The 25,736-nt window shown below is 36.2% G+C and overlaps 2 protein-coding genes across 2 annotated transcripts in view; both read left to right on the plus strand.

Annotated features, from left to right (window-relative positions):
• The first annotated feature begins 1,240 nt into the window (after positions 1-1,240).
• Positions 1,241-8,006, plus strand: LOC107601804 (myozenin-1-like). The gene is made up of 6 exons (XM_016294097.1): positions 1,241-1,435; positions 2,949-3,045; positions 4,632-4,819; positions 5,048-5,282; positions 6,719-6,899; positions 7,025-8,006. Exons 2-6 carry the CDS (start codon positions 2,958-2,960, stop codon positions 7,257-7,259), a joined length of 927 nt encoding a protein of 308 aa, XP_016149583.1. The 5' UTR covers positions 1,241-1,435; positions 2,949-2,957; the 3' UTR covers positions 7,260-8,006.
• A 15,383-nt stretch (positions 8,007-23,389) lies between these two features.
• The window catches only part of LOC107601774 (inactive ubiquitin carboxyl-terminal hydrolase 54-like), a 56,676-nt gene continuing 54,329 nt past the window's right edge, over positions 23,390-25,736 (plus strand). The window contains exon 1 of the mRNA XM_016294067.1: positions 23,390-23,524. The gene's annotated coding sequence lies outside the window, so the exon portion shown is untranslated. The remainder of the gene's footprint in view (positions 23,525-25,736) is intronic.

A 25,736-nucleotide genomic window follows, 5' to 3' on the forward strand; every position in this document is an offset into this window, starting at 1 on the left:
GGAACTGAAAAATATCAGGTTTTACTATCCTTGTGGAGAAATTTGGTCCCCAGAATGGAGGATAAGCCTGTGCACACACATACATACATCTCCGGTTTCTCCGGATCTCCGGTTTCCTTTACAATTATTATAAATTCAAATCACAATAAATGGCATTTATATATGCCCAAGTGTATAAGCGACAGCAAATGTGTCTCCTAAAACTCAGTAGTGGTGAAGTATTGTATTGCACACTGCTGGGTGGGTGGAGTACAGCTAAAGCTGGCACCATTCTCATGCATATGCTGTCCTCCTATATTTAGGGCTGATAATGTTCAGGCACTTTTTATGGCTGCTCCACGCTTTCCCTGCTTAGATTCCATTTATGAGTGGTTCCTTCCTGAATTGACAAAGATAGAGAGAATCTGACGAGTTCTCAGGTTCATACGGTGCAAATGATGTGGGTGAGAAAAGAGATATAATAAGCATTGTCTCTGAGACAGGTGCGAAAATGTTACCTGAAGTTATACTTCTTGAATGGCAGAGAATTTATGTAGTAATGAAAGAATTGTTCTGTACTGTACTGTGCTGAATGATTGTTTATATATATATATATATAAATAAACAATCATTCATATATATATATATATACACACACACATATATATATATATATATATATATGTATGTGTATGTACAAAAATAGAGGCGCAAAATTCCTTCTTTGATTACAACGGGTAACTCTGCTGATTTTAAATTAGACTTAAGTATCAAACTTGACAGACTGCAAATTTGTGAATTTGCCAATAATTTTCTCATTCACGCTACAGCTATTTAGAATCATGTCATGTTAATGTAACATTGGCTGCCCTGTCCAACACGACCCCTCGGAGTGCTTAAATCATTATCATAAAAATAAATTTAGCACAGTTATGGGGCCCACTATTGGATTTAAAGTGAAAATCCTCTCACGAGTGGAAGGTGATTAACGAAAGAAGAAAAGTGCAAATCTACCACAACCCTTTTGCCCTGTGAAGTTATTTGATAACTATGTGCAATCACCCAGTCTCTCTCCTTCTCTCTATATTTAGCCAATGAAGCATCTGCAAGAAAGATATTAGTCTCTTGATATTCCCATCAGCAAAGTGCTGTGCAGACCAAATGCCCCCCCCCACACCCCCCACCCCCCCCTTAGTCTCTTGATATTCCCATCAGCAAAGTGCTGTGCAGACCAAATGCCCCCCCCCACACCCCTCACTCCCCCTTTCATACCCGGACTCTCCCTCCCCCCATGAAGATCTGCCATCCAAGTCCCAACTGGATTTTGCACGCCTTGGGTTCTTGGTCCAGCCACAGGTCAAAGGTACCCTGGAATTGGTAAACTTCTTGGCAACAAACCTTTTCCTATTATCACTGTACCTTTGAGGCCACTTCCTGTAAGCAGTCTAGAGCCTTGGTAAGTGAATTATGTGATTTTGTTCTGTCACTTTACTAATCGCACACACCGTTCAACTAACAGCATGACGGCAATGAAAACATGACCAGCAGTAACTCCTGTTGCTGGTGCGATACCCACTCTAAAAGTTTGCAAGCACTGATTGGCACATTCTCATTTTAAGTTTGGATTGATTGGAATAATCAAGTTCAAATGCTCCGACGTCTTTTTGCTGCCAGAAAGTAGGAATGTGCTAAACACTCCCACCAAACCCGGCTGATGATTTTATGTGGAATGCAAAGCCAGTACTGTCCAGCTGGTGGACCCCAGCTCGTGGTTATTTTACAGGGTGGGTCAGTGCGCCCCCCTCGTCTCACCACACATCAATCCATGGCGTCGTTTCAGTTTGAGGGAGATTTCCGATTTCTACAATGCATTAAGTAACAGTGTACGTGTGTTTATGCGTGTATGTTTGTGACCAATCCTGAGTATCTGACAATAAAAACCAATGCCATGACTTGCCACTAAAAGGTCTTGCTTTAAAAATAGCCATACTGTATTGAGTTACAGTCAAGTCAACGCAGTGTTTGCCATTAACAGAGCCTAAAAAATAGCAGATGCACTGTGTGCAGGAAAGCGAATGAAATAAAAATGAAAAGATAGGCCTAAACTGCAATTTAAGTGGACCCCCATGTCCAGGCTTTAAAAGAAAAAATTTGCCTAAACCGTATTAATTATAACTTAATTTTCTTTCAACTATGCCATGAAGAAAAATGGAACATGAAAATTAAATAAAGCGCTAAAGCTAGATATTTTTCAGTGTTTGTTTAAAATCTGTAAATAGATTTGTGAAATTTGGATGGAATGTTTTTGAGTGAGACAAACCAACTAATAGCACAAAATCACATAATTTATATGCATTAATCAGTTGCTAATATTTATTGATGTCAGTGCTGTTTATGTCCCACCGAAAAAAAGATGGAACTTCTTGGAAAAGGATATCACTACCAAATTAAGTTTTGTTGAATTATATAGAACACTAACAGGATGGAAAGTGAAATCTATGATTTTAGTTAAAAGAAAAAAAAGAGTATTAATTAATGGGTTTTGATTAAAAAAATTTGTAGGAATGACCCGACCTCATAAATCGTACGTTTTTCTTTTCTTTTCATTTCTTCTGTGATTCTAGAGTTTGCTTTTCTGTAAGGCTTAGGCTTATACTAATTATATCTGGAAACTGTTAAAAAAAACCACCCCAAACAAATCAAGCACTGTGGTGAATTATATGTGTGTCTTCATACTTGTACTTGTCCTTGGAATCTGAGGAACGTGAGGTCATGCATATCCACGCTCAGCAAGTGTCTGTTCTAAATGTATTATTCCTCAGGGACTAACAGCGTGATCTGCAGACTTTGCTTACACCACAAAAAATGATACCTGTTCATATACTTTCAAACAGAAACTACTGCAAAATGACAAGACAGAGATACATTTTAGTATATAATCAAATCTACTCTGATCTCTGTTTTCCCAGTCTGGAATCATGCCTCTGTCAGGAACACCAGCACCACCCAACAAGAGGAAAAAGCCCTCCAAGATCATCACTGACCTGTCACACATAACCCAAGATGGTAAAACACCCACAAACTTCAGCTTTATGCTTGATTTGTTGCATAATCATTCCATACATAAACACATGAGACAAGTCAAAAAATGTCACCTGAGATAATTGATTGATTGTCAGGGAAGCTATGGTTATAAAGTAATGAAAGGGAATTTCAGTACAATTTGAATTAACTGTGCACATGATCCTTTAGAAATCATTCTAATATGCTGATTTGGTGCTCAGCTAGCATCAGTTATGAATAATGGTAATTATTGTTATTAGTGTTGCTGCTTAATATTTTGTGTGGAAACAGACTTTTTTTCAGGATTCTTTGATAAATAAAAAGTTCAAAAGAACAGCATTTATTTGAAACATTTCTAACATTCTAAATCTCTTTTGATCAATTTAATGTAACTTTGCAGAATAAAAATATAATTTTTCCTTTTTAAGATCTTATTTAAACCAAACTTTCTACAAAATGTTTTTATGTTTTAAGCAACACAAGTGTTTCCAGCACTGATAATAGTAAGAAATGTTTCAAAATCAGCATAATAAAATTAAAAAAATTATATTATTTTCAAAATAATATTCTTTTATATTGCAATAATATTTCATAATAATATACTGTATGTTTCTATGATATTGTGGCCTGGGATTACATAACAGGTATTTTTTATATAATTAAAGAGTGTGTTTGTGTAGCCTTCCTGACAGGTGAGAAGATGTCTTCTTTGAAAGATGTCATTAAAGACAGTATACAACCTGCTCAAACGCCTGTGTTGGCAGTGTCACTGTTTATTGGGAACATCATCTTCATTTCAGGACCTGTCACTAAGGTTTCATGCGTCTGGATTTAATATGTTTTAATGAGGAGTAATATGTCAGCAACAACATGCATCTTGCAGATTTCATAGCTGAAATGTCAGCTGTGTCTCTGATTATTACCGGAGCACCTCTCCCTCCCTTTCATCATTATAATCTTGGGAAATTTACTCCACTGAAAGAACATTACATAAGTGTCTTCAGCGGAAATTAAGTCTAATTGACATGTTCTTTTTTCATGCTTTTGAATGTGTGTGAAAAATTGTTGTTGTGGAAGAATTGAGAGACTCTTGCAAACCTGATACGTGTTATTTTGATATGAGGAAACTGTTTCTTATTCCGTGCAGGGATGTTAAATCTAAAGGAGGAATAGACTTGATAAAGTTTAAATGATTTAATTGTTTATATTAATACCGTTACGAACATTTCCAAGGAACTGCTTCTGTTTTTCCAGCACAAACAGTGGGTGGTAGGATGACTAATAGCTATTTAGTTACTGTTATGATTACAATGCAGGAAAAAAAGATACATCTGTATAAATATGAATGACGACACTTGATACTAGAGAATCTGGGACATTTTTTCTTTCCAAGCATAGTCTGATAATACCATGCACAGTTAAAATACAAGTGAACCAACAGAGTATTGCAATGCTGATCGCACTTTATGATAATATATTACATTTACTAGTTTGCCAGATACCTTCAAGCTGAAAACTGATTGACATTTATGATGTATAAACATTAAACTAGCATAGTAGGGAATAATGTCTCTTTTTTTGTTTTCTAGAGTATGAATCAGAGCCTGAGGCCTCAGAGTTTGACCTGGGGAAAAAGATCAGGACACCCAAGGATATCATGCTGGAGGAACTATCCCTTCAGAAGAACAAAGGCTCCAAGATGTTCAAGATGAGGCAGATTCGTGTGGAGAAGTTCATCTACGAGAACAATCCTGACCTCTTCAGTAGTGAGTCCATGGTAAGGCAGGCTAAGAGCTATCAACATCTGTGAATTTGTTGTAAGATTATTTGCATTCAATTATCATTATTCCTAAATCTCAGTGGAATCTTCCAGTGTTCTCCATTCATCCTATTCTGATTCTTTATTCTGGTCAAGTTCTTATTTCTTAATTAAATGTAACATTCCAAACATGATTTGAATGCTGATTTGGAAACTCTTCCAATTATTATGTTACTCTGTGTAAAGGATAACCTCCAGAAGTTCGTGCCCAGCCTGGGGGGCCAGATGATGGATGTTGGTGGCCGCCTGATTGGTGGACATATGGCTGGCCAGGCTGGTGGGGGCGGTCAAGCACCAGTGCCTCCTCCTAAACCCGGAAGCTATGGAAAGGGATTAGAGGGTGGGCTACAAGCAGGTGGGCTCGCTGGAGTGGCAGGAGGAGCAGGGGGAAAGGATGGTGTGTCAGGAGATGCCTCACAGAGTGAGTAGGAACCCAGATGGAGACCTTCATACACTAGCCAGCTCACCCACCCTAGAAACTGCCATGGAGACTCACCATGAAACTTGTGTTAAACAAGGTTATTATCGTTAAATAAAACTAAAACAACACTCTAAAAAAAAAGTATTGGTAATTTTGTGCCAGGACATTATGCATTAATTTTATGGACATTACTGTTAACCGTAAAACACAATATAAAGAAGTGCAAAATTCAAAATACAGATAAAACACCTGAAAAAAAATCTATCAAAACTATGATTTTTTTAAACAGTGTAATAAAAACAGAAAAAACTTAAACTATTAGAAAATTCGAAATGTTTCTTTGGCAACTGAAATAAGTTCAAGTTGAAGCAGTAAAATTAAAATTAAAACCAAAATAAAAATGAATGAAACCTATATAGAAATATTTAAAAACATCAAAAACGAATAAAAAATGACAAACATATTACAACATTTCTAAAAATGAAACTAAAATTAAAATAAACAAACATAAAATAAAAGCAATTTCAAAATATTAATGAAAACTAAATCCAGAAGAACTGTGGCAACGCTTCCAAGATGCTTCAAGCAAAGCTACATTGCTGTTAAAAGTTTTAGGCACTTGTGTAAAAATGCTGTAAAATGAGGATGCTGTCAAAAATAATGTCATAAATATATTTTCTTTATCAATTAACTTCTATTGACTAAATGGAATCAACATTTGGTGTGACCATCCTTTGTGTTTAAAGCAGCTTTTGTCCTAGGTGCACTTGTGCATAGTTTTTTCAGGTAGATTTGCAGGTAGGTCTTGAAGCATCTTGGAGACATTGCCACAGTTCTTCTGGATTTAGTCTGTCTCAGTTTGTTCTGTTTCTTCATGAAGAGATCAGATCTCTCTCTGTGTGGAGCACAGGCTGTTGTCAGACTCCTTGTGCAATCAAAGATCTCACTGGATTATTACAATTAATTGCAAAATGAATATTTGGAAATGTACACTGATGTTTCCTACTGACACACTACAGCAAAAGATAGAAATAACTGACTTATTTTGTCAGTTCCCCATTTTGTAGCTGGGGAAAATACTAAATGTTCTAATAATTTTGGCCACCACTGTAAATAAATAATACTAATAATAATATTAATTCAACATATTTAAGATGCAACTAAACTGAAATAAAAACAAAATGAAATCTAAATAGTAAAGTTGAAAAACAACAAAAATTTATTGAAAAAAATGGCAAAAGCACATAAAAAAATGTAACTAAAATGGAAACATACAATACACAAATAAAAGGCAAATGAAAATTCTAATAGTGTATAAACAATACTAAATTAAACTTTTGTTAAAGGGACAGTTTTCCCATAAATTTAAATACTCACACTCATGTCATTACAATCTTGTCTGCAATTAGTTTGAATCAGTTTATATTTCTCTGTAGGTGAGGAAAGTTCTAAGGCTGCTTTGGAAAAGGCAAAAAAGAGGGCCGCATGTGTGAAGACATATGTTTCCCCTTGGGAACGGGCTATGAAGGGCAATGAAGAACTTCTAGCAACAATGAAGACTCAAATGCCTGGACCCTGCTCTCAAAAGAAGCTGTGCAATTATAAGTGCTTCAACAGGTGCAGTTGCATTTCTTCATATAGGCTGGGCAATCTGCCTCTCCTCTTTTCTTGTGCATGCAACAATTGTACTTTTTCAAACCTATGGTTTCCTTTTTGCCTTTAATTGGTCTCTCTCTTTCTAGGAGCGCTATGCCTTTTGGAGGTTTTGAGAAGGCCTCTCAGCTGATGACCTTCCAGCTGCCAGACATCGAGGTGGCCACTGAGGAGCCTGAACCTGCAGTGGTGTACCAGCATGATATCGGCTCACGGCCCTCCTTTAACCGCACACCCATCGGCTGGGGGGGTAGCGCTGAACCAGGCAGCATTCACATGGAGTTGGATACTATACCATTTGATGGGGAGACTGATGACCTGTGAATCTACAACTCCAAAAACAAAACAAAAAAAAATGCCTGTCCTAATTACGCTGCACTCTATTAACCAGACACACACTTATGCACACAGCCACAATTCAACAGTCCATCAGGAGGACATGTAAAATGTGAATGGCAAACCTCTCTCACTGTACATGTAACTTTGAATCTAAATCTGCCTCTCAGTGTGAGCTTTAAAAAAATAAATACATATGTATTTGTGGAGGAATTTTATGCATGAAGCATATCAACTTAAATGAAGGTGTCAGGTGGAGACTGAAGTTTTGATTCGCTTGTTATTTTGTCAGCATGTTGCATTTTAGAAGTGAACAAATGAGCATAATGTGCATTTTGCAACAATGTCCAGTTAGCATTCGCAGTGATGGACTGCTTGGCACGCACTGCTTTTTTCTGTTTCTGCTTTACAATCTGCAACCTCCCTTTAAATAAGCTAATGTCCCACTTTAACATTTCATTATAGTGTAATTTACATGAGTAAAATACTGATTATAGTCATGACCATCATGTACTTATGATTATAATAAGGTTGTGGAACATCTTACACAGTATTGTTGTCTCTGCTGTAATAGATTACTATTATTACATGTAATACGAGCACATTATGCATTTTAAAATATTACTGGCATCCATGTCTTCACAAACATTAATGCAAAAATTCAAAAATAAAAACTCTAAACTACTGTCTTCACACCACTGCATGCCCATTCTTTAATAAATGATTGATTGCTTATATTTCTGTTGCTGTCTTTTGTGAATATACTGTGTCATTTGTTACTATAATTAAATTGGGAAGGAGAAAGTGGGTCATAAGTATATTTGCCTGTGTTTTATGGCACTAATACTAACCACAGCCAGCAGGTTGTATGCAATATTTCACAAGGACTTTCATGATCACTTTTATGAGCCGGTTCTTTTTAGTGAATGAAAAATGCGCAATGCAAGTGTTCAATTCTTGAACAAATGACTTGCATGAACCAGTTCTCTTTAAACCATTAAAATAAATAAATAAAATATTAATTAATAAAAATGAAATAAATTCAATATATCAGTTGGAGCAGTAACTGAATTAATGTGAATCTCAAATCTACTGAACATGCAGGCTACTTATTTGACTCGAAATGACAAAGAACTTTAGTTTTATTTTAATAAAATAAATTAACGAATGAAATATGTCTGAAATCTTTAGTATAATAGTTAGTAGGATAAAAAAAAGTGTGTCATTTTGTGGCATCACTTGGTATTATGGGCCCCTTGTACGCTTATTATATTGCATAGAATGTCTGTGAAAAGTCCTAGAGTCTGCAAACATTAAAAGCGTTGCTTTTTTCTGAAATGTTAGCCTATATCCGTTCATGTGTTCATCATTTTGGCAACAGACTGCTGAGGGAGGCAAATGCAATAAGAACCCCCCCATTTTAGGGGAAACATTTCCCCCTAAAGTTGTTAATGGAATCCTTAAGTAAGTCGTTCAAAAATTCACGATTCCCATTCATACTTATGAACCCCTGTATTTACAACCATCCCAGCCTACGGCCCAGTCTCCTCACACTCTGTCGACTCGACACCTGAGACGCCAAACATCGCGAGAGTTGGTTGCCTTGGCTGCAGCACAGTGACGCTGAGGGATGTTTAAGGTTTAGCGGCAGAAAATAACAGGTTTTAACCCTGCCGACCAGCCCGGGGGAGGAAGCATACTGCAAGGTAAGGAAACCCTCCTTTCACCATCCTATCGAAGCAGTGTCTGCTCCTCCGACATGAAAAAGGGCAGAGAAGACGTTTCGCTGTGTGAGTTGGGAAGTTGAGACGTAGCTGCTCGTCCACACAGGCATGTGCTGATCTAGTAAACAAACATAGGATGCATCACTGTCAGAACGAATGCATTGAATCATTTACGCAGCACGGAGGATTTCGAATTGCCGTTTTCTTATTTGGCTATGTTTCTCCGAGAGGGTTGTATTGTAATACAGGTATAGTGCGAAGGAGACGCTAAATCTCACATGCTGTAATGTGCTGACGAAGCTGAGCACACTGTGCGTTGTGGCGAACACAACGCTGCGCATCTAGAAGTTCGCCACGTAGTAGAATAACCACATGGTTATGAGCCTCCACCGTGGCGATGCATGCATCAATTCTATCATACATGACAAATTACCCATGCATTTTCAACGTTTGTATTTTCTATAGCGATTGAATGCAGCCTGCATCACAGAAAAAAAGGATATTGCAGATTTGGAGGTGATTTATTGCCGGCCCCGTCTCGTGCGTTTTAACTTGCCCAGCAGAAGACCATTTGCTCCTCACCATTTTCAGTGACGTAGCGCTTTCTCATCTTTTCAATGCACTTGATTGTCCTCTAGCCGCCAATGTCATCTGCGTTTTAGAGGCTGTGCAGGTGAGAAGCAGAGAGAGTGAGAAGCATAGGTCATTCAGGTGTTCGATCTGTCTGTCTATCTACTGTTCTGAGGAAAGTACAAGATCATAAATCATAATAGCATTCATAAACTTTGGGTTTTCTTCATTGAACATAATAATTGGAGTTTAATGAGTTGGTTCATCTGCGTGCACAAAAATCAGTCAGTTTTCAGTGTGTGATGGTGTGTTACATAAACAAGGAGATGTCTATTAATACAGCGAAGAGGGGTGATCAAAATAGACACCCCTCCATCCGAACCTTCTCTTTCTGTTCTCTCATCACCCCTCCTTTAGCAATCTCTCTGTGAAAAGTAAATAAGAGCCCTGGTATGCATGCGAAAGAAGCCTACTAATTGTTATGTAAAATTTAGAAATGAATAAATTAGCATACTGATGGTCACTCCTCGAGGGCCTATGCTCCCATGTATTCATCAGCAGACAGAGCCTTCAGTCTGGCTAATTGGCTGGGGGTGTATGGGATTCCTGTAAATTTCGCAACATGCTTTTGAGGGCTTACGACTGGAAGGGACAGAAAAGCCCTTCAGGGTAACTTTTATTAAACTTCTCAAGGTAAAGGAACATTTGAGCTGAGTGGGGGACATTCATGTGTAAATCAAAACTCCGTCTTCAATTGACATCAGCCAAAGTCTTTTCCTTGCGAGAGCAGTTTTCCTGCTTCATCAAGCCCCCAGTTGAGTCTGGCTCTAGATATGCACTCTCAGCTCACATGCACTCCTCTCTCTGTGATGGTATTTGGCTGAGATGCAACTATTTGAAAATCTGGAATCTGAGGGTGCAAAAAAAATCTAAATATTGAGAAAATTGCCTTTAAAGTTGTCCAAATGAAGTTCTTAGCAATGCATATTACTAAACAAAAATTAAGTTTTGATATATTTATGGTAGGAAATTGACAAAATATCTTCATGGAACATGATCTTTACTTAATATCCTAATGATTTTTGGCATAAGAGAAAAATGCATATTTTTGACCCATACAATGTATTTGGCTATTGCTACAAATATAGCCCAGCGACTTAAGACTGGTTTTGTGGTCCAGGGTCACAAATAAGCTGCAGTCTGTTAATGCCAAACCGAATTTAACAACAGATTGTCATAGAAACGCATAATGATTCTACTATTTCATATACTCTCCCATATGCATGGCGAATGATAGTTCTTCTCCATATAGATGCACTCATAATGATGCTGTCATATTTTTCCTGTTGCTTTCATCAGTGTTGGTCATGATGAACCAATGACAGCCATGTGCGATTACAGGCAAATATATACAATAAATACTTTCTAGTATACTGTACGTGTATACGGTAAGACAAAAAAGTCACAGGACTTGCATACATCCCAATAGAGATTTTTTTTTTAAATGAAAGGTTGAAGCATATAATTGAAACAGCTTATATGTTTATTTTTATGTGTAACTGTTTTTATAATGCACTTTCAGGATTTTATAAAAAATAAAAAAAATAATCAATTTATTTTCCAGAGTAGTTTGCAGCCCAGTAAAATGTGTCATGGACAGTGAGGAGATTTTAATGAGACTGACACTGCTGCTGGCATTGCTCATAGTTCGTTTATTGCTTTTCAGTTTGCAAGTCTCACAGCAGTCAGTGTAAATAATCTTGCACATTTGGACTGTCATTGCCTGTCAATATTACACAATATCCTAACAGAGACAAACTTCCATGAATTGCACATTACAGACTAAAATCTTAAACAGACTGAATAAAGGCCAATAAATAATCACATATGGTTGTGATTTGGTAAGTGGCAAAAATCTTCTACCTTCATTACATCTTATTTCACAGTGAAATAAGTCTATCTAATTAACAGATTTGGTCATTTTCTAGTGGACAGTTACCCGAAAAAGTATTTGAACTTGAAATGTATACATTTTATTGCATTGGTAATAATATCAAACCAACAATTGTGGCTTAACTGTCCAAATATGATTTGTAGCCACTGTGTCTTCTTTGCAGGATTTTAATGCATCTGTGTTTTCTAGTTCTTGTCCGTATTGCCCTTTTGTTTCTTATTCTTTATTAATTGTGTTTGTAGAAATGCTTTTAGAAAGCGAAATGGAGAAAGATTAATGACATAGACAGCAAGGATATTACCACGATCAACACACAGAAACACAGCATGGACATGTCTTCCGCCATTTTGGAGAGTACCCCAGAACATAATCAGCTTTGTTTACGTTCAGCATGCACGCCTGTCTACTGAACGTAAACAATGCTGATTACGTTGATTACATTCTGGGGCACAAAATGGTGGAAGATGGTAACTTTAGGGAGAAGAATTGCTGAATAAATTGTTATTATTGTTTTTTTTTGCGCACAAAAAGTATTCTCGTAGCTTCGTAAAATTACGGTTGAACCCCTGATGTCACATGGACTATTTTACCGATGTCCTTGCTATGTTTCTGTGCGTTGATCATGGTAATACCCTTGCTGTCTATGGAGGGTCAGAGAGCTCTCAGATTCCATTAAAAAGATCTTAATTTGTGTTCCGAAGATAAACGAAGGTCTTACGGGTTTGGAACGACATGAGGGTGAGTAATTAATGACAGAATTTTCATTTTTGGGTGAACTAACCCTTTAATCATGTATGATTTTTAAACTCTGTGACATTCATTTTCATGAAAGATAGCACAAGGACATTGTGCAAGCAAAACCAAAAGAACTAGTTTATAAAATTTTAAGTAAACAGATATATAAACTGGTCAAAAATTATTAGACACCTTCTGGTTATCTTCTGTAAGTAGAACATGTTCATGGTTAATGTGCTGATGTACACCTGTGGTTACTCAGCTGGGACACCTGTGTGAACTGACTAACATCCACTAAATTCGGCTGGAGACCAGGTGGTTAAACTTGATTTAAAAAATAATTCACAAATGTTAAAATAGAAAGGGTCTGGCTTCAGTTGCTTGCATTTACCATTTGGTTTGGTGCAATAGCATTCAAAGTCTGGGATAAGGTTTTTAATGAAGTCTCTTATGCTTACTAAGGTTTAAGTTATTTGATCAAAAATACTGTAAAAACAGTATTGTAAATTTAAGATAACCATTTTCTATTTCAATTTATGTTAAAATGTAGTTTATTCCTTAGATGGCAAAGCTGAATTTTCAGCAGTTAGTTAGCTAGTTGTATTTATGTGCAAAAGTTATGTGTAAGTTACGTGCTATGTTTTATATTTCCATGAAAAAACACTACTAGCAGTAATTTATAAGACAGTGCTACTGAGAATTATGGATGACCCTCCTATAAATGTCATAGTGTAAACATTTCAACTTCCCTGTAAACATATTTCCTATCATTACTTCATTTAGTTTTTTATAGCTGCTTCCTAAAATGACTTGTTTAGGTCAGTTACCATTAAAAACCTGTTGGACAACAGCCGGCCTTAAAAGGCTAATGCCTACACAAGAGACTTCCATGGTCTCTCTCAAACATAATTAATGGAGGCCCTGCGCTTTTTAATCTGCTGGCCGGTTTATTTAATGTCTCATTGTGGGGTGCATGTGAACTATTTGCTGTTCCCATAGAAAAGTGCCACAGTAGCTTTAACAAATAATTGGATTTGGAGGCACCGAACTGAACTTTAATTGAAGCTGACAGTGTATTTGACATACAGGGTCATTACACAGTGTGTTTAAGTCATGACATAACCTCCTATATAGGCTGGTAAAGGATGTTACAATGTTTACTAGGCACAATTATGATATCTCAGGTGAAAAGACTCAATTTGTTACAAAAACAGCTTGACCTTGTTCTGAATAGGCGTCTGTGAGTCATTGAACAGGATTTTTTATCTCTTTTTTCACTCACTCCTATTCTTTCTCTCTCTCCTTCCCATCTGTTTCTGCTTAAATATCTCTGTGTATTATTGAAAAAGCTTGAGTCATGGACATTCCTTGAAAACCATGACATTTCTACACAGCCATGAAGACATAGAGTTGTGGGCTGCCGTAAGGAAGTCTACACCCTGAATGCCTAAGCCATCTAAAAATGAAAGACTCCTGGAGACTTTACTTAGCTAATAACTACTGTACTCTCTTGCTGATATGAAAAGAACAGCATAACCCAAATGATTTTGACCCAGACAAGCTTTAAATGAAAACACAATATCCACATTCTTATCTCTGGCATAATAATTTCATGGTTGAGGACACAGTGTTTATAGATAAAAGAATAGAGATGCTTTAGCGGCCTAGTTCAAGAGTGGAAACAAGCTGAGAGACCGAAATTCTGAGAAAGGCACCCATTTGGAACTCTAGACTATTTTTAACCCTCCCCCAGAATTCCCGGAGCACAGCACACATTTGTGAATGGCTACTTGCGTGCGCTATTGGAACTGTGCGTGTACTACCGACCACCTGAGGAGACTGCACAGTTGTGACTGCACATACTGTTGTGCAGTCCAAATTTAGCCCCACAAGCTCTGTTTGAGGACACTTTTGTCATATAGTGAGTGACTATGTAAACAGGTCAGCCTTGAGGATAACTATTGATAAGAGGTTGGATTTGAATTTAATTGCCAGTGATAAAACTCTTTCTTCACTCCTGAACAAGGTTTAAAACTTTTATTTCTACTATTTGATATATTTTGATATATCAATATATATATATATATATATATATATATATATATGAATTAAGTCAATTTATGCATTATTGCATTATAATTGATGCCAAATTATACTATTATATTTTGTTTATTTATGTTTATTTTACATTTTCTTTTTAATTTTAGTTATTGAAATTTTATTAAGTTAGTTAAGTTTTGTCATTTTAAGTTGGGCTTAGCTGAAATGAAAAGTTAAAATTTTTAATTGTTTAAATATATATATTTTTGTTTTTCTATATTAACCCTGGCTGGGATGGATATATGTCATTACCAATATGAAAGTCACAATAAGAGCAATATTAGTGGCACCTAAAATAATTTTTATCATATATCAGCTGTATATGATGTATCTTGAGTTCAGTTGGTCAAATGTTTTAATGTGAATGGCAGATTAAGATTACTGATGACAGGTTCTTAATGTTTAACTGCTTTGGTTTTAATGATGTCTAATTAGCAGATCTCTAAGAAAGGCTTAGCTCTTAATAACAGATTTTCAGGACAAATGAGTGATGAAATTAGACCCATACACCCTTTCATTGTCCATCCAGGCAACAGCGCCACTTTATTATGATAGAGGATTACAGCCAAAAATATCCCATATGGCATTCATTGATGTTTCTGGCTAGGAATGACATTTCAGTTGCTAATTTTAAGCGACACTTTGGGGTTTAACCTTCTAAGTGTGCAGACCTACTAAATGGCTCATATTAATAAGCTTCTATTAAAGCCAGTGTTTATAAAATGTCTAGAGTTTGTGTCATTTAAGAATGTGTCAGCTGATTAATATAAAATGGATGTTTTTCTTTAAAAAAGAATGAATCCAGAGGCATATGCAATGCAACACAAAAAAAACAAGATCTTACATGACAAATTAATGGTCATACTTATTTATATTTGGCCGACTGGCTCTGTATTCGGTCTCTGTTAACTGTCTCAAGTCATATTTGCTATCTGAGCGAGGTCATATTTGTCTAGAACACACTGTTTGGCATCAGCTCACATGACTGAGTCTGTTCAAACAGATAATGTTCTTTATGAGTTGTCATGTTTTTTTTGCAGTACCCTGTCTGTCCCTTTAAAAGCAGGAAGGTGGGAGGAGCTTCCTGAGGAAACAGGTGTGTGCTGATAGGGATGATGTCATTGTTTCAGAATCACCTGGAAAAACCTGCATGATTGTCAGCAAGATACACACATTACAGCTGCTCATGACTGGATCACAGATGTCTGCCAGACAGACGCTGTAAGTACACAGACTCGGTATAAAGTTTTATAAGGAACTCCTTTTGTCAGCCTGAGGGGTTGTTTTACAGTTTTATGTGCTATCTATGGCAAAGAGCTGTAGCTGACAGGTGCGATTGCGGCGTCTTAAACATTCAGTGTCTTCATTCAGGGTTTTCTGTCTTTTAAGAGGAAATTCTAGAGGGTTCTGTTCATGTTGTAGGACAATACTTTTAGCACTAGACTGTGTATGGAAGTCATCAGAGATTAACAGTTCGGCTTTTTCCTTGGAGTTGTGACCCTGTAAAGCTTTTGCTTTTGGACAGTTTAACTGAGTATTTGTCACTGCACAGATTTATTTAAGCTGTATTTCATGCCATAAAGTAGTAAATTCACTTGGCACAGATCAGTTTCAGATACCATGAGCTGTTGTGCTGTTTCAGAGTATGAAAATGATACCTACAGCGGATATGAATCTGCTACAGGAAATTGCTAAAAATATTAGGACTCCGAAACATGCAATGAAAAGTGGTGAAGACGAAAACAATAAATTCCAATAATGACCTATTTTCCATTTGTAGCGAGTGTAGTATTTCTGGAGCAGATGTAGTTTTAGTCAGACATTGAGTTTACGCATAAGGAGCCTTTATGCCCTCTGATGTCATTATGTTGTGAGATAATGCATGACTATAGCCCTTGTGTGGGGTAATCACATGACCGAGTGAGTAAAGCATGCCTCACTGTCCTGGAGGTGTCACTCAGCGAGGATGATGTCATTCAGGAAGCAGATCGAGTAAAACCGGAATAGTTACCCAGACCTCTGAATCACCTGGATGGTCACTCATTTTTCTCATGAAGGATGTGAATGCAAATTTTATGCTGCATGAAGTGTTTGGTTCCTCTCCTCTTGCCTTTAAAAGAGCTTTTTACTGAAGGCAAAATTTTAAAAGTGGTTAAAAAAGTGACATGCTTTTTAAGCACTCCAAATTTCGAGGTTAAGTTAGTTATTTAAAGTGCGTTTTCAACCAAGAATAGATAATATCTCTGAAGGACATTAAAATGTCAGCATGCATTTTTTACCTTCAAACATTTTGATGTGGGATTTTTTTTTCTTGTCACCATTTTAGGTGAGAGTTAGTTTTGTTACATCATAAGTTAAAGGGGACATAACACACGGTTTCACACAATCTCATGTTAATCTTGAGTACCTATAGTAGTATTGCATCCTTAATATCTCTAAAAAGTCTTTAGTTTTATCATATTTATAAAAGAAAGATCCAGCTTTACAATTCTGTCCGAAAACAGCCACGCTCCTGGAGGCGCGCTAAAGAGTGACGAACACTTAAGTTTAAATTTTTTATTACCAAAGTTATTTTGGTAACACTTTCTATGAAGCCCGTATTTATAATACATTATAAGGGTATTCTTAAGGCATTATAATGAATGCATAATGCATTATTAAAAAAAACATATAATATGTTATATCAACTCATGAATAATCATAACAACAGTTATAATACTTATGTATTTGTGGTTATAAGTTTAAGAGTATGATTATTTATAACACACAATGAACACCATATTAAATCTACTTCATTTACAGAATAATGGACTGTATCATATCTTGACATTGTTTATTTAAGATCTGCACAGTATCTTGCTTCAGCTTGTGAGTGGTTAGATGTTGAGTGTTTCCTGTGGAGCTAATGTTAATTAATTGATGTGAGCTTTATACTCCAATGGAAAAAAATTCAATGTTTTATATGGTTACATTTTATTTTGATGGTCCCCTTAATCAATCGACTATAAGCAACTTTGCAACTACATGCCAACTAACTCTCATTAGAGTATTAGTATGCTCAAGAATGGTAGAATCTAGTATGGTAGAATAAGTTGACGTACTTGCTAAGACACTTATAGTCAGTTTATCTGTTGGTTGACCATCAAAATAAAGTGTTAGCATATATTTACAGTAGCAGACATACTAATACTCTAATGACCACTAGTTGATATGTAGTTGCAGAGTCACTTATCAACAGCTGTTTAAAGGGTACCATCAAAATAATCAAACTGATATTACAATAAAAATAGTTCAAAGCAAATGTGTCATATTACACATTCATCTGATCTGATATCTGATCTTATGGCTGTTTGAGAGAAAAAAATGTTGTTATTATTATTATTATTACTACTTATAAGTGGTCTTTGACCGCTTTAAGTAAAGTAGCATAAGAAAAATGCCAAGATATGAGACTTATAATACATATAACTATGAGAAATATAATCCATTGTAAAAGTGGATGCAACGTGTTCATTGTGTTATAAATCATCATACTCTTAAAAGCTATAACCACAAATAAGTAAATATTATAATATATTAAAACTGTTCTTTTTTTATAATGCATTATGCATTCATTATAATGCCTTAAGAATACCCTTATAATGTATTATAAATACGGGCTTCATAGAAAGTGTTACTGTTATTTTTCCTTACAACCAAAAACACACTTCTTTGGAGATATCCTTCCCGAGCGAGTCCCGTGCAGCACTGCCGAATGAAGCGCATTGATGGGCACGCTCTGGTCGATGCGTGCGCCTGCGCGTTCTTCCCGGGAGAAGTGCCCATATAAGGAGTTCCACCCTTCATTACGTCATGAAGAGGCACAATCGAAAAAACTTTCCGAAACTTGTAAGAAACCCGGAAGTGTATATTTGGCACAGAAATACTCTGTTATGCGTGTAACTTTGGCCATGTTTAGCATGAGAATCCAACTCTTTAACAATGTAAGTAACTCAACATGCATGAAATTGCAATAGACCACCCTTTAAGTAACACTACACTATTCTCATAAGAATGAATTGATTTTGTCATTAGGTCATTACTATAGCCTTGTCACCATTTGTCAGTGGAGATGCAATGCTGTGGAGATGTTGGCTTATTTTAGACAGGCTAGATTGATATAATGCATGTAATATGGTGTGATCTATAGTTATCTTATTATATATAATGATTTGTTGCACAATATGACCATTTCAGGGTTTTGGATATCAGAAATCAAATTCATACACAAAACAAAAACATTACTGATAGAAAAGTTAATTAGTTGTGTGAGTTGGAAATAGTATGAGTAACCAAACGATTTTGAGTCTTGTCTGCTATTATTCCCTAACCTAACACAAATGCTTCTTCTGAGACAATAATGGGGGGGACAATCATCATTAATGAGTGCAGTTGTGAAGCTAGGAAAACAATTGGTCTTGCCTTTGGGACAGGGGGAGGAAGCTAGTGGTGCGGAACTAGGAGTGCAAGTATTGTGAATGAAACCTTTTGTTTTGAACACAAGCTTTTGTCTTTTCAATGAATAGCCCATTGTGGGAAACTATATTGCTTTTCCTTCTTTAAATTGACACTACTAAAATGTTGTTGTTTTTTTCTTTTTCATTTATTATTATAATTTTTGGGGGAGGTTATTTTCTGTGAAATATTGCCAGTGATTATGTTGGATTGTTGGATTTTCTCCATCTTCTGTTTTCTCTCATAGTCATAATGTGTTTTTTTGTTGTTGTGGTTTGTGTTTGATTCTCTCAGGGTTTGTTTATTTCTGTGCAGACTGGAAGCTACAGGAAGTTTTTTTATTGTATTTTACAGTTTAATTATTCTTTTAGTTTAATTTCCATTTCTATGCAGTGATCATGTGTGCAGTAACCTAATTTCTTTTTCTTTCTTTTTGGTAATGGAATGGTGTGGAACCTGTTTGGTTTATTCAGCACAAGCAACCCAAAAATCACTGACAACACAAAATGCCATTTGTATGTTTGGCACTATCCTGTTATTCCACTTTCTACAACGTGCCCTGGCAAGGTTGTGAGAGGATTAGTGAAATTGTTTGAGACAAAATGTATATTAAATACTATGCATGCATGTCAGAAATTGCCTTCATCATGGTTTATGGGCCTCTGATGTGCATGCTTTGGTGTGGTCAAATCTTTTTCATAATTAAAAGTTCATTACAGTCACCACATCAGTCTGTTTTTCAGAAGGAAAAGCCTTTAACATCTGCCAATGTAAAGTTCTGTGTGGACTGGCCCTCCCTTCCCTTCCTTCCTTTGTGTGGTCGCTGAAAACCAACTATATCAGTTTAGACTGGCTCTCTGTGAAAAAAGCACTGCATACTCTGATAGGCTAATGGAAAATTTGGGTGTGCAGTACATACATTTTTGGTTTTGACCACAATTGTTGTGTTAACAAGTTACAGCATAACTTGGTTAGCATTAACTTGATGAGAAAGGGATAGTTTACCCAAAAATGATTATTGATTATGATTATTTTCCTTCCCTCATGTTTCAAACCTGCATGACTTTCTTTCTTCTGTTGAACAAAAAAGTTTATGTTTTGAAGAACGTTGGTAATCATATGTTGGTAATATATATTTCAATACTGTCTCTTTGACCTTTGACTTCCATTGGATGGAGGAAAACACTGAGATATTTCTCAAAATATCATATTTTATGTGCACAGAAAATGTTGTACATGAAGGTGAGTAAATTATGACAGAATGTTTGGGTGAACTATCCCTTTAAGCAGTTGTGAATACATTTAATGTGTAATAAGTAGTTTCTCAATCTGTGACACTTCCCACTCGTCATATGTTTTTAATTATGAGTCTTGATGGGAGTTGCTGGCTGCTCTCCAGGTTAAACCGTTCTTATGGCCCTGTTAATTATCTCTGGGTGGAGGAAGTAACTTGCCCAACACCATGTTATTTTCATTCAATCAGCAGTCATTCAGTTAACAGTTTGGGGATTGTAAAATTGCTGTTTTGAAAGATGTGTTTGGTGCTTTAGGCTTTGAAGAGTAAAGTTTTTTCCCCCCCAAGAGTATAGAACTTCCTTTGTCTGCATTCTCAGTAAGTTGTGTAAATGCTTATTTTATTCTCAAATAATTTTGTCTTTTTATTAGTGTCACTTTAACTTAAAACTGTTAAAGTGACACTTGGTAAAGTTTAACTGGCTCACATTAAATGCCAAAGTCATGTTATCTAGGAATCATAGAGATAAACGCATTATACTATATCTATGTAGTGATTTTTGACAGCTATATCACATACACGATAAGTTTAACGATAACTACAATCAAACTGTAACGTTTTAATAATTGTTCTAATTATATGAGAATAGGGACGTCTACACCACAACTATAATGATAAGGAGGAGGAGGAACGTGAGGAATGATAAAAACATTGACAGCCAATCAGAATCCACCAGATTTTAAAGAGCTTGAGCATTTAAAGTGGCAGACGACAGAACTGCTGTGGGTGTCTAATAAACAGAACATTATTATGCTTTGACGCTGATTATCATTATAGCTATCATTTTTGGTGTGGTGGCCCTTTATACTCTACACCAGCATAATTCATAAACCTTCAGTACGTCAAGTATGAGATTTTGGATGCTGCTCATGATTTATAATAATGGAAGCAGTTGAGGAAAGTTACTTTTAAAGGTGCCATAGAATGCATTGATAATATTTTAAATTGTTCTCTGATATCTACATAAAAGGTATGTGGCTTAGTTAAGGGCAAAAAATCTCCAGAAACATGTCCATTTACTACCCTAGGATTTGTCACTAGAATGAAATGGTCTGTTTTTTCCTTATTTGGAAGGGTCATGAATAATAATGTTGAGCTCTGCTCTGATTGGCTGTTTCACAGTGCTGCTCAATGTTGAGCTCTGCTCTGATTGGCTGTTTCACAGTGCGGCTCATTTCAGTAGCTCACACAGCAGGAAGGAAACACAGGGAAAATATATATTTCAATACTGTCTCTCGCAGTCATATTGTTGGGTAATTATACTGTATATAAAATGTGGGCATCAGGGAGCCGCTATTAATATGCGGGGCATTGAACCTGCTTTAGAATGCACAATGGCTTTTTACTTTCACTTTCAAGTTTTGCGATCGCACGTGATCTGTGTAAACTACAGCGGCAGTACTTACCACACATTTTACAAGATCAGATGCTTGTCAGTGGTGCTCAGGATCTGTAAATCTCTCCTTACTCTGTTTATGTGGCAAGTGAAATCTTATGTAAGTTCAAGATCATTTTATTTGTATAGCACATTTACAGCAGCCGCTAGGCTGACCAAAGTGCTTTACAGAAGAGAAATTTATAAAAACATACACAGAAAGCAAGCCAAATAAAAAATATGAACAACCCATTAAAAAATTACCGAATAACAGTAATCAATACACTAAGGAAAACAGATAGGTTTTTAGCAGGGACTTAAAGACAGGCAGAGAACTATAATTTTTATAGTATAATGTATTATGTACTATAATGTAACAGGCTACCGCTAGCAAGCAATTAACATGTCCCTTTAGTGGCTCGCGTTATTTTATTAGAACGCATTATTTGTTTTCCGTGACTTTCTGAATACAGACACCAACCCATCCCTGCACATGACATCCCCTGCACAGCCTGGAACATAACGTTTATTTCCATGATCTGCTATTTTCGCTATTATCCTCGCTTGTTTCTTCACAATACCTGCAGAACTTCTGATGATTCGGCTGTGCAGGTTCGGCTGGAATAGAACATGGGCGGGGATATGCAAATGTTGGGGGCGTAACTATTAGTGATTCTGACTGTAACGTCACAGTCGGTGTTATGTTCTGATTCGCCTATTTTTCAGTGGTCTTTTGCATGCACGATATTTACACGGTAGGTCATTTCCATGTACAGAACTGTTATTATTCAACTATGCCAAGGTAAATACAGTTTTCCATTCTATGCCACCTTTAAAAGTAATACATTACAATATTGCGTTACTTCCTAAAAAAGTAACTAATAGTTACTTTTTATGAAAAGTAATGCATTACATTATTTTTGCATTAAAATCTGGGCAGGGCTTGTTTGTTTGTTTGTTTAAAAAAAAAATCAATTTTTTTTGCAAATATAAAAGCCCTTTGACAACAAAAGTGAAATGAATAAGCCTGAGGCTGAAGGAAATGTAAATTAAACTGTATAACGCAGGAGAAGAAAGTTCAACACTCTTGTTTATCTGAAGACATATTAGTATGGTTGAACTGGATCATCAAAGGTCAGCAGCAAAGACGTTGGTTATGGGATTAAATACATAAAGGATATTTGTGTTAACATATTCAATAATTGCAGGTTTGCATCATATTCTGATTTTGCATTTCACTGTTTTTATTGATTTTGAAGAATAGTGAACCTGTTTTTGTGCAAGTGAAATGATTAAATGCATGTTCACATTTAGTCTAGAACTGCAGTAACGTCATGTTCACACGGTGCACACAACACTTCTGCTCTTACTCCTGGGGACAGGAGAGCTGTCAGTCAATACATGGGAAACAAAGTAACTGGCTTTACTTATTTGAAGTAGTAACTCGGATAGCCCATTTTATGAAAAAATTAAAAATGAATCCATTACATTACTATTTACTTGAAAAAAACATAATCTGATTAAGTAATTTGTTACTTGTAATGCATTACCCCAACACTGAGTGGGAGGAAAATTCTTATGAAGCTCATTTGATTGGACAAAAAGTTATAGTCCATCATTTGTGTTTTATTAGGAATATATGCTAAATGTGATTTTAAGTGTACACTAGCATGTACCCTTCAAGATAAAAGGCATGAAGTAAAAGCTCTAAAACTACAGATTTTATGGGATAAATTCATCTTTTTTCAAGGGTGGGTACTGCTGAGTAGTTCCCCCGCCCCCATTCTGTGTGTGTTTGGGGGCAGGGCAGGGGCTGCAGGTAATAGCGCCGCCCCTCCCCCAGCCCGTCTCTGCATTCTCACAGAGCGCAATGAACTGCCCGCGCGCCGTAATTTATGTGCTGAGGAGAATCCGGAGCTCGCGAGGATACCAGTAACTGAAGCTAACGGTCCCGTTGTCAAGGGTTTCACCCACAACTTTGTACGGACGCAGTTTTGAATGAAACTAGTAAGTTTTACAAACATTTTCTATGACGAGAAGCTTAGAAAGACAGCTCAGGCATTCCTCAGGATTTGGTTCGCAAGAGACGCGTATTGTTCCTGAATCCCTATGGAGCAAAACTGAAGAAAGAAATGTCGTTTTCATATAAAAGTATATAGTATATATATATTTTTCTGTACTGAAACCTGAAGAAATGTGCGAGGTTTTAATAGAAATGTACAGGTTTTACTTCAGCGCACTGTTGTTAAATAGAAGATTTGTTGAGATTAACTTTTTTTCCCGCGGACATAGTGTTGTAATGCAGCTTTGATGTTTCAGATAATGTTTGGTACATCTCGAGAAAGTTAAACTTTAACGCGTATATATATATATATATATATATAAAGTCTGAACGTGTGATTCATGTGAGAGAAAAATGTTTTAAAAAACTATCTCAAATTTTAACCTGTTCAGTGCCTCTAATGGTGTGTGATTTTTATAGTTATGCACCTGCTGAACTCGATCATAATACCGAGATTTTACGTTACCTGTTTTCTTTTAGTTGACTCTTTCTCAGGGAGGGATCTGTGATTACATGAGGAAGTTGTGTATGCTGAAGTAAGGTTAGACAGGATGTTAAATATCACATACATAGCATGTTAAATGTCATGTCATGACAGAATGTGACTCTGAATCTGAACTCTGAAAACTGAATGTGCTCTGCTCAGTCTTTATGTAACTGTTAATGCAGGACATAAAGGCGTTTCTGTCATGAATTGTAGTTCAGATTTCTTTGTGATGCTTAAATGTGCCTACATGCAGCATAACCGCCTTTTTCCTTATGCTTTTTCCTTACACACCTAATGCTTTGTGTGAACTATCGGAGTAACTTCTGTTAAACTGTGACCATTCAGATGCTGCCAGTGAACTTGTTTAAAGGTCCGGTGTGCGAAAACTAGATGACAGTCTCCACACCCTTCAACTATCAATCAACAAAAACAACCTTAAACATGTGAAAACATGTGAAATCACTGACAAATAATTTTCAGCAGACCATGAATAACCCCAAAAGTTCAAACAAGTCTTTCCACAGCATTATAACTGCAGTAATAGGTCTATATCATGTAATATACTTGTATGCTGTGTGAATGAAAAAAATGTTGCGTCATTTTCAAAAACATTGATGGATGTTTCAAAGAGCTTTCCACCATTCTGATAGACATCAAATTGTATTTCACTGTTTTAGAAACATTCCAGTAAACACTGCTAACAGGGAGTAGAAAAAAAAACAGGAAAGAGGTGTGAGTGAGGGCTTGTGAAGAAACAAAAAAGTGTTTTCCTAGTGCATTTAAGTGAAACTTTCAAGTTTGGAACATGTCTATTAAATCAGGAGAATAGACCACAAGAGTGCAGTATCTGTTGTCTTCTCCATATTGTTACATTTGAAAAGAAAAAGAAAATTATCAGAAGAACATGACGCATCGGACTGAAAAGAGCTCTTGTCACAGATATTCTTGTAATAACAATGTTGCATTAAAATACCAAGTTAAATTTTTTTTTTTTGATGGATAAAAATAAAGTATTCAGAAAATGTACGGCTTAGTCAGTCAAACTGACAGATAAGGATTAGCAGCCTTATTATTTTAAATGTTTTGTTTCAGGACTCCTTCCAAACTGTAAGTTCCACCCATAATTTAAAATGCAATAGACTTATCGGTTTGTGAAAGGGAAGAGAAAAGCCATAGATGAAGTGGCACAGACCCAGGCAGGTGCTGGTCATTCAAAAGCTAAATGCAGAAAATATGAAGAGGCTCACTGTGTCTATACCAGACGCTACAGTTGTCGTGTCGCACCGCAACAGCTCTACACTGGATGTGACAAAGCAACCATTTGTCATTGAGTGTGTCGTATGCCTTAGCGGACAGCATGAAACCCACAAAAAATAAATAAATGACAGAGAGAGAATAATAATAATAAGTTATTCTCTCTATGCTATTTTTCAATGTTTCAAGTGATTTTGCATATTAAATCGTAATCGCAATATTGGTAAAAAAAAAATTGCAATTTGATTATTTTCCAAAATCTTTCAGCCCTAGTTGTTTCCTATAGCTGAATTAATGGACTTGCTCTGGAGCCAATCCTGATGTGACCAAATTGGTTACTGATAGGGATGCAACAATTATAGATTTTGTTGGTACGATTATTGTCTGAGGAATAATCACGGTTTCACGATTATGAC

This window comes from Sinocyclocheilus grahami, unplaced genomic scaffold (assembly GCF_001515645.1).
Source record: "Sinocyclocheilus grahami isolate Dianchi unplaced genomic scaffold, SAMN03320097.WGS_v1.1 scaffold313.1, whole genome shotgun sequence".
Classification (NCBI taxonomy): Eukaryota; Metazoa; Chordata; class Actinopteri; order Cypriniformes; family Cyprinidae; genus Sinocyclocheilus; species Sinocyclocheilus grahami.

Excerpts from the sequence above, each read along its gene's own strand:
- LOC107601804 (XM_016294097.1), top strand. The coding sequence starts at position 2,958 with ATGCCTCTGTCAGGAACACCAGCACCACCCAACAAGAGGAAAAAGCCC. Across the intron at positions 4,820-5,047 it reads TCTTCAGTAGTGAGTCCATG|GATAACCTCCAGAAGTTCGT; the intron begins GTAAGGCAGGCT and ends CTCTGTGTAAAG. Across the intron at positions 6,900-7,024 it reads AATTATAAGTGCTTCAACAG|GAGCGCTATGCCTTTTGGAG; the intron begins GTGCAGTTGCAT and ends CTCTCTTTCTAG.